Source organism: Lipotes vexillifer, unplaced genomic scaffold (assembly GCF_000442215.2).
Source record: "Lipotes vexillifer unplaced genomic scaffold, Lipotes_vexillifer_v1.1 scaffold842, whole genome shotgun sequence".
Classification (NCBI taxonomy): domain Eukaryota; kingdom Metazoa; phylum Chordata; class Mammalia; order Artiodactyla; family Lipotidae; genus Lipotes; species Lipotes vexillifer.
The window spans coordinates 925069-935397 of NW_006794988.1; the positions used below are offsets into that span (position 1 = coordinate 925069).

Here is a 10329-nt window from a genome sequence, read left to right on the forward strand (position 1 = left end):
TCAGCAGGATTTACAAAATATTTAGAGCAACCTCTCAAGTATGAAACAAATTCATTACTAAAAATAACCTGACTCAAGTTTTTTTAATAGTTCTCTCAGCTCACCCCATGGATATACACAGAGCTTGCTTGATTCCAATTGAAGCTTTCAAATCAAATCAATGTGCAGGTATCAAATGATCACAAAACCAGAATATAAAAATTAAAATTATAGGAAAGAATGACCAAGGGAGTTCAAAGACATAGATATTTCGAGGTTTGTAAAAATATTCCCTTGATTGGTCACAAACAATCAATGGATGAATCCACTGGGTGAAGTTGTGGTATCTCCATCACTGAAAATCTTAAACACTAAGAATTTGTCCTGAAGGCTAGTCAGTCTTAAGGCTAGTCAATTGATTAAGAGGCAAGAAAACAAGAAGAGTCCATGAAGCCAGGTACAATTATTATGATTATTATTTTGGATTGATTTCCATTCTGTGCTCAATGGGAATTTAAGAGGTTGCCTTTGTAATTACCAAATACAAATTCCAAAATTTTCAATTACTGGGTGTAAATTTGAAAATTTAATTCAATTGAATTCTGATCTTATCAAAGCACTCTCTTTGTTTCATCTATTAAACACCAAGATCATCTAACCTCTTTCTCTCTAGATATCTAATATACAAATTTGATGCATTATCAAATTTACCAACAGGTATATATGTCTCTTTTGTCATCTTAGATATTTCGTTGAGTTTAATGAGAGAATGTAAAGTTATTACATGGGTTCTGAGACACTGGAATATGTTAGAAAACAAGTTTATTACACGATCTGTGGGCTTCCTAGCAGCAGAGTCATATTTTTCTCTGAATCCCCAGTAGAACCTAATAAAGTACTCTGTAAAAAGTAGATGAAAAGTAAATATATCGGATGAACAAACTTTTTAGGAACACGGTGGAGTCGGAAATACACTTGGTTTGGCTAAGACTGTATTTCATTCTTCTATGAAACCTCTGAACTCAGACCAGTGCCTGGGACATAGTAAAAGTTGTTTCATAAACTCTTTTGAATGAAAGGTATTCCTTGACTAAGGGTCTGGTCTCCACAGAGTAAAGTCTGTAACTCTTGGCAAAAGTAACCAAGAACACATAGACATTATTTTGCATAAAATCTCCCAAATGTAATATGAATCACCTGTTACAACCGTCTTTCATAGTTAATTCTCCAACAGAGGTTCCGCAAGTCATTAATAGTAGTAACTGAGTGTCATCATTTTATTTCCTGATTCAGTCTCTGTCAAATACACTATTAGTAAAATGGCCAAGAGGGGTTAGAGAAAGGGCTTCTGGAAAATCAGGAGATAATCCCGAATTGAACTTGAGCATATGAATACATACATTTTCATGAGTGCTTATTGAAAGTATGGGTGGATGAGCTATATAAACAATTCTGAAGTAGAAAGTACCATGAGGATTCTTAAGGAAAAGTGACATTTAAAATGGACAGTGTATATTATGAAATAGGGCAAAAGACTATTCTGATGAGATAACTACATTGGCATTTATCTATATTCTAAACAACACAGATTTCACAAACAAAATAATATGCTCCATGTATGTGTGTATATTCAAAAGATATTCATAGGAACACACAATTTAGTCAGGAAATAGAAAAGAACGTGAAGATTTCATATAAACCCCTCACACAAAATGAGTCAAATGGCCTTAAAACACAGAAGTTGTCTTCAAGGTAAGAGAAAATGAAAAACCCTCCTACCTCCTTCATTCCATCCATGGTCCTGCATCAGGAAGTGTCCCTCATTTCTCTTTGACATGAACCAAGCAAGGATGGGCAGTATCCCAATGAACTTACTCAGATAAACACAATGTGGTTTCTTTTTAAAATAAGCCTTTACTGAGTATATCAACAAGGTACTGTATAGTGTAGAGTGAAGTTTGTAGTTAACAAAGTGTGCGACACAGTAGGTCTCAGGGGATGTGTGATGCAGAATCTTCCAGCCCCTTGCAGTCCCTTGTCAGCGAGAACACACTACACAGAAACCAGAAGCAAATCAACATACGGCTCAAATAATAACAAATCATCAGGATTAACTTTCAGCGAATATATACTGTTCCCACGAGGGACACACAGTGGCGACGCCTTCACCTTGCCTCAGAAAGGTTATAAATCTTACATCCCATGGATGTCTTTATGAATACCCTTGTGTGTGGTGTGTGTGTACACAAGTGTGTGTTTTACACTAGTTAAAAAATGTCTGTTGTGATGGCCTTGCTTTGTGCTCTTCTGGCGGGTGTGCTGCTAGAAAAAGAACAAAACTTAAACTATAGCAAAAAGAATGTGATTTTTTTGTTGTAACAGTATCCCCAGAATAACAGTGTAACAGTACATGTTATAACAACATGTACAAAACTTTCTCCCCACAATCAGGGACAAGCATCCCCCATTGTCAGCAATTGTCTTTCGACCCCACTGAAGAAATTAGACAGGGGTGTAAACTACTGCTTCCTACATTAGTATTTTGACTTAAAAAAAAAAAGCATCAGGCAAGGTTGGACAAAACTAATAATGAGGAGTGTTTCGGTTTGTTTTATGTATTTATCTCTTTCTCTTTGGGGCTCCATTTTCTGCTCTGCTTTCCCATGAAGTTGGAAAGGTAAGTCATGAGCAAAACTATTATTCTCACATTCTAAAGTGAAACAATGTCTCCTTGTTATAGGGTAGAGAAAAATGCTAGAAGCTAAGAGGTAATGGAAATTGATCACTTCATTGTTGCAAGTTGTAATGGATTCTGCAAGTGAGGTTAGCTGACCAAGCTATCTGCTGTCCTCCCTGTAGACAGCAACTATATTGTCTTGTGTCTGGAATGGATGCTCTGTCCACAACATGGAGAGCTTGTTCTCCTCAGTGAGGAAGGAAGTTCTAACTCCTGTGGAATGACTAGGACTATTATGATCTAGTAGGAAATGGAGCCATAACATCAGCTATTTCATTCATCCTTTTTACCAGACTGGTCACATTATACTTTTTTTAAAATCTCTGGGAAAACATGTAACATATTTTCAACAAACATCCAGAAATTGCATGATTTCTCACAGGGTAGAATGTTTTCCACTTCTCGCATCAGAAAAATAGGCAGGAGGACACCCTTTGTGTCTCTGCTTTTGATTGTCCCATGTGAAAGGTTGTTAATGCATTTGACAGTTTGAGGGAAGCTAAGGGCTTCTCCCTATTCAAATACATCTCCCCAAACAAGTAGGTATTCATGACAACCCTGGGTATGAATAATGGTCAGTAATACCTGTGTGCTCATGGCTATGCCTTTTCCTTTTTGAATTTCTTCTGCACAGTGACAGTTACCTAGCTCTGAAAGTGGACACATAGTGTCTGAAATCATTTGATTTGGTCAGACAGCATCGAGCTCTTTAAAAGCCGGTACATATGGCTTTGCTCATGGTCTTGTCCTGCACCTTGAACTGTGACTCTTGACTAATCTCAAAATGCAAAATAATGTATGAGCTCAAGAGAGGTCCAAAATACAGAGCTGATGTATCAGTAAAACATTCCCATAACAAAAACACCATTCAAAGCATCATCCACCACTAATGGTTGTTACAAATTCCATGATGTGCTTTCTATCCTGGTGTAGGTGAGAGCCCCAGGTACACTATTACAAATAGGAGACTGATCTCAATTTTAACAGTCTCTGTCATGTGCACAAGCTCAGAATTAAGTCTATAACTAGATTCTATCTCTTCAGAAATGTCTTCTAGCAAAGGAACCATTTCAGATCATCCTAATCATTTCACATGACCAGGTCTCTGTCGTAGGACTTAAGCCCCAAGTAATTCTGTGAATCCCATAAGACATTACAGAAACCTCTCTAACCTTGGTCTTCTTGGCTCAAAGCAAAAACATTTGTTTCGGCAGCGAAATATCCAGCTGGAGGTTATACACACAATACAAATAAATGAGAATGAATATTTTGTGGATAAAAGGAAAAAGAAACCCTCAAAAATCAAAGTACCATCAATTGAACACATAGTTTTATCTACACAGCCAAGGAGAAAGGGACAGTGGAAGGGAATTATCCAGTTAAATACACAAAACCCCATGTCATGGTCCTGCATTTCAGATGGCTTACTGCTACACTGATCACTTTCACAGATTGTCTTAACCCTTCACTGTGTGGATCAAGCTTTAAAAAAGCAACAGCCAAAACGAGCTAGCTAATAAACTAAAATGAAAACCAAAGTCACTTTAGAATTAATTCAAATTAATTAGTAGTTAATTTCAGCTCAACTGACTGCACAGTTTCGATTCTTGTGTCTATAACATTATAACTTCAGTTATATTTTCTGCTTATTCTGAGGGACAAGGGAGATTAAAACATATGAGTTGGGGATATATTATTAAAGAAAATAAAGCTCTTACTATAAAGAAAAACTTGCATAGCATTTTATACCTAAACTCTTACAAAGTAGACACATCACAGTTCTATTTTGTTAAAAGTAAGAGGGACAGAGAAAGAGAAAGCAAAATGATTGTGACATTAACTTCATAGGTTCCTAAAATAATGGCTGGTGATCAAGGAAACATGCAACACAGACTGAAATGCCTAAATTTGATTTTAAAAATAATTTTCCAAGGGTGTATTTTTTAGATAATGTATGTGTGTGATCGATAGCCCTTCTACAACTAAGGGATGGAAAGGAGTACATTATACATGCTTTTTGAAGATGGACGTTGCTTCAAAAAATATCTAGAATTAAGTCTGGACATCCTTCTCTTCTCTATGCCCTCTGTCCTATGCCTTGCTATGCCAAGATTAGGAGAACAAGTCTTCCCTCTCAGACTTGATCATTTTCTTTCATCTGTTATGCTGTTAATATAAGATTGATTATCCCTCCACAATTCCCAAAGAAGAGGAACATCCACAACTGAAAGGAATAAATGAAATTTAAAAAATGGAAGGTCAAAGTCAGTTCAAGCTGGAAACTTGGTATTGCTTTTTAAACAAATATGTTATTTCGCCAGCTTTGATGTGTCCTTGCAGAATTATTAGCAAGGAGAATTAGTATACATTTTAAAGTGTATATGGATATTTTGTGCAACCAAGACTGGCATCCATGATTTTCTTTTGAATTTTGAAGAGAGGGGGAACGACAAATGTTGCTTCTACAGCTAATTATGAAAATATACGTGAGGTGATTGGAAGACAAGAATTTCCGAGGGGATAAAGGTATTAATTCAAGCTATTTCAACATGATACTAACAAAGTTAGTTGATACAGTATAACAGAACAACTGATCACTTGCTTTTGTCTAAATGGTATCAATAATTTTTACATAACAAGTTTAGTATATTCCAAACATTGATCCCTTGTTGGCCTAAATATCATGTTGACATAGCTGCAGTGAATCTACCCAAATAGTTCTCATTATCAAAAATAATTCCATTCAATATAATTCTTCCCATTATTTTATTAGCCTCTTCTAAAAAAAATGTATTCTAGAATATATCTCTGATGAATGTGATTCAACCTGACATATGATTTGAACAGTAACACTTTTAAAGGGAGTTTTCTTGCTGGGACATCCTACCTGCCCCCGAAGATGACTGAAATCAGACTCAGGTCTCTCACTGTTTCACATAGGGCCAGGGAAGCCTGAAGAGTGATTTTCAAGTTCCCAGTCAGAAAGCCACCCACTGGGTTTGACTGTCTTTTCAAATCTTATCTCATTTTCTTGATTCTGCCAGGATGGGTTAACTTATCTCACAGGAACTGACTTCCTCAAGAGATGTTTTCTGCATTTCCTCCTTTGGGTCAAATCAGGGTGACTACCTCCTTTCTTATATTCTAGAAGTTTTCACTTTTCTTCCAGACCAGGAAGTATACAAATAGCGTGAAGATATCTGCGGTCATTTCTGGTTTTATGCCTATTATTTATCCTACCCTGATGAGTCCATTTTAACCTGCCCTTTCATCTGACCACCAATTCTAGGAAAGGAATTTGTTTTGAAGCTTCAACAGCAAAGTGGTGAGTTGCACCAGGAGGAAGAATCACTCATTCTTTTACCTTAGTATTGGGTTCTCATTGTACAACCCTGTACAGTACTTCAGCAACTATTTTTTTTTTTTAAGATTTAAAAAGCAAAGAGTTACAAAACTGTTTGTAATTAACTTGGAATAGAAAAGATAGCACTTTTTTAAATCCCATTATATAGTACACCGTATAAATTACAGAGTATTCAAATGCACAAATGCATCTGTGTAACATTTATCAAATGTAATTCGCATGTCTTTATGTGCACACACGAGTGTGTTCTCGAAAGTCTTACTGTCCGTGTTTGTAATGCTGGATCTCTGGCTGTCACGTATGGCAGTGCTCCAAGTCTGGCACACTGCTGTTGCAGTATCGCATGTTGTTGGGGATATGGCAGTCTGTGTAATTAATGCCCCCATTTGGGGTGTAAATGGGTTGCAGTCTGAAATCTCCTTTAAGGAGCTGATCGTTATTTAAGGAGACGATCTGAAAGCTGGTTTCTGTCATCTCCAGGATGGAATTGTCCTTTTTGGTGCCTGCCTCGCAATAGTCATCTTTCCGCCGGCCTCGGTTGTATTTCCACTTCTGGGAGGTGTAGCGCCCCTTTTTGTGCATATGCCAGCAAAAGACACCGAGCAGGACCACAAGCACAAATATCACCGCACCCCCGATCAGCCCTGCCAGCAGAAAAGGGGAGCCCATGCTGTGGGAAGTCGTCTGCTCGTGGCTGGAAGCCGTGTTGCTGCCGTTGTTCACATAGGAGGCATGGGTGGTGGCCTCAGAACAAATGGTGTCTTCTACAGCTCGGTAGTTAAATGCATCCAGTGGCACTAAACAAATCCGATAAGTGGATCTGGGCTCTAAATTGACCAGGCGCAGATGCTGCTTCTCACCACTGACAATGCGTTCCTGAACGATGCCCCCCACCAAACTGTGGCCCATTTTCACCCATGTGAGTTTGTACGCCATCACAGTAAAGAGAGAGAGCCAGCTGACTTGAATGGAAGTGTCATTCACAAAATGGATAGAGAGCTGGATCCGTTCAGAAAGAGGCGGGGTCACTCTTTCTCTGCCATCCCAGTCGGGAATCGTGGGGAGTTTCGATGCCATGGGAGTTAGAGGCGCATAGCTTCTGCTAGGGGTCGGGACAGAGTGTGTGGGAGGCTGAGTCGTGGGCGAAGCTGAACTTGGGGCTGGGGTGAAGAGAGGCAGGCCGGGGGTCGTGGTTGGACAGGACAACAGATTCATATTCAACTCCCGGACTGCCATCCCCCGGACTTGTTCAGGACCTTGGCACATGAAACCTCGCACATTGAGAGATGAGGGTATGTGTTTGAGCCATTCCGTGACCCATTTAATACTGCAGTCACAGAACCAAGGATTATTCCGAGCAGTGAGCTGCTTCAGGTTGGAGAGATTATCAAAGACCCCTTGAGTCAACACGCGCAGCTGGTTGTTGGATATATCCAGCCGTTCCAGCTTCCGGAGATTCGAGAAGGCTGTCAAAGGGATGTGGTTGATCTGGTTGTCCTGCAGATAGAGCCTCATCAGGTGCATACCTGGGAGGTCAGAAGGGGGATGGGAGAGCGAATTCCGGACAATGGAAAATTCCTTGAGCTTGGCGAGGTGGCTGAAGGTGCCCTCGGCAATGCCCTTGTTGGTCAGGAGGTTTCCATCCACGATCAGACGCTCCAAGCTCGTGAGGTTCTGAAAGGCCATGTCTGATATGACGGCAATTCGATTCTCATCCACTCTCAGCTCTTGCAGGTCCACGGGAAGCCCCACAGGCACGCTGCTCAGGTGATTCTTGGATAGAAACAACAATTTGAGGCTAATGGCCTCCCGGAAGGCCCCATCTTCCACCCCCACCGTGGATATTGAGTTGTCATCCAGGTGGAGCTCTTCAAGCTTCAAGAGCTGGGCCAGGGCAGCCCGTGAAATGGTCTGAATATTGTTTTCCTGCAGATGGAGAACTCGGACGTTCTTGGGAAGGTTCATGGGGAATTCATCCAGTTGGTTCCCATAAAGGTACACGGTGTGCACAGACTGTACGTTGTGCAGCTCTGCAGGAAACCCAGCATTATTAATTTGGTTGTTGTGGAGGTAGAGTACAGTGACGCCCTCCGGGATCCCAAGAGGCACTGAGGTCAAGCTTCGCTCGTTACAGTAGACAAAGTTCCTGTCACAGCGACACACGCTAGGGCACGCCAGGAGTTTTGACACTTGTGAGTAGAGCCCCAGGGAAATGAGAAGCCAAGATTTCAGGAAAAAAGCCCCCTGGCTGGGCCCCTGTGTAGTCTGTAGGCCCATTTCTGAAGTACAGAAATAAAATACGATGTGGTAGTGAAAAGAAAAAGAAAAAAAAAAAAAAACAGATAGCAAAACCAAAATGATTGAACGTAGTTCTGTTAAAGTCCAGAACTCCAGCTAGAGGGAAAGTCCCGAAGGCCAAGGTCAAAGAATCTTCCTGTGGTCTCTGGTCTTATCAGCCTATGTTGCCCTCTTTGCTATTGTCCTCCATGTGCAAAAAAATTTCAATAGGGAGAACTTTCCACCCAGGCAACAAGTGAAGCCAAGTTATCAGCGGTCAAAAGGGGCCCAGTGGGCAGGTAGAATCCCTTCTTCTGTGGTCGGCCAGGTCAGTGTGGATCAGCCTATGAACTTGGTTAAGTTCAGTCTGCAATCTGTTGTAGGAAAGTAGAGAGAAAAGAGTCAGTTAAGGGTAGTGAGTGGATTAATTGCTGATCTGCCTGTGGCTTTTCAAGAATGTTGTGATTCAATGTTCATTGCAGCACTATTTACAATAGCCAGGACATGGAAGCAACCTAAGTGTCCATTGTCAGATGAATGGATAAAGAAAATGTGGCACATATATACAATGGAATATTACTCAGCCATAAAAAGGAACAAAATTGAGTTATTTGTAGTGAGGTGGATAGACCTAGAGTCTGTCATACAAAGTGAAGTAGGTCAGAGAGAGAAAAACAAATACCGTATGCTGACACATATATATGGAATCTAAAAAAAAAAAAAAAAGGTTCTGAAGAACCTAGGGGCAGGACAGGAATAAAGACGCAGACCTAGAGAATGGACTTGAGGACATGGAGATGGGGAAGGGTAAGCTACGAGGAAGGGAGAGAGAGGCATGCACATATATACACTACCGAATGTAAACTAGATAGCTAGTGGGAAGCAGCCGCATAGCACAGGGAGATCAGCTCAGTGCTTTGTGACCACCTAGAGGGGTGGGATAGGGAGGGTGGGAGGGAGACTCAAGAGAGAGGGGATATGGGGATATATGTATACATACAGCTGATTCACTTTCTTATACAGCAGAAACTAATACATTGTAAAGCAATTATACTCCAACAAAGATGTTAAAAAAAAAAAAATCACTGTGATTGGGACTGAATGCTCAGGGAGTTGGCATTAAGTGACATGCTAAATAATAATAATTCAGTCGAAAAGGTATTCAAGAAATGAAAACGATTCAATTATCTTTATCATCAAATGGAGACCCTACTGTTACCTCTCACTGTCAATGATCATATTGTGAATTTCACATCACAGTCAGTATCTTCTCTCAGAGATCTATTTGCATATCCAAACAGACAGGCACAAGAGGCCCAGGGCTGAATCCATTGAATCAATGATGACCATCTACAAATGCAACTGGTCACAGTCATATTTCAAGATGAAATGAGTGACTGAGCAACAAATACAATTTAAGGGACAAAAAAAATTGTGAAACCCTTTCCAGTTATAAACAAATGCAAAATGGGGACTGATAAAGTTATTTAGAAAGATGCATCCTTCTGATCTGACACTGTGATGAAGCAGTTTAAAGGTGATGCACAGAAACAGAGGTGATGTCAAGTCAGAGAAAAGACTGCTCTTTTCTTCCCCACTCCCCACCTCCTCTCATCTCTCTCTGCCTCCCAAATAGCCCCCACTTGAGTTACCCATGACACACTTCCACTTATCCCCTCTTTTGAGACCTTCAGGTTCAGATGAGATACACCATTGCGATTCCTTTGAGAGCTGACAAGCTCATGACTGGGAATAAAATTATTTTCCAGCAACTCAACCTTCCTCCCATCTGTATGTGTTTTTCTGCTTTTAGGAAAGGACTTTCAGTAAACTTTGAAATGTTAGAAGACACAGTTGGGGAAGTAAAGGCAATATACAGATAGTAATCAGACTTTCTTGCTCCAGAACTGTTCCGTCTATTTTTAGATTAGAGAAGTAAAGAAGTTAATTGAAAGGTGCCAGATTTGATTTC

At 40.2% G+C, this 10329-nt stretch overlaps 1 protein-coding gene across 2 annotated transcripts in view; it reads right to left on the reverse strand.

Moving 5' to 3' along the window:
- Window positions 1-3614: 3614 nt before the first annotated feature.
- The window catches only part of FLRT2 (fibronectin leucine rich transmembrane protein 2), a 103086-nt gene continuing 96371 nt past the window's right edge, over window positions 3615-10329 (reverse strand). Inside the window, exon 2 of one of the 2 annotated variants that reach the window (XM_007467381.1) lies at window positions 3615-8731. In XM_007467381.1, the coding sequence (XP_007467443.1) occupies window positions 6375-8357 (1983 nt within the window). In that variant the 5' untranslated portion in view covers window positions 8358-8731 and the 3' untranslated portion in view covers window positions 3615-6374. The remainder of the gene's footprint in view (window positions 8732-10329) is intronic. The other variant, XM_007467382.1, reaches the window with a different exon arrangement.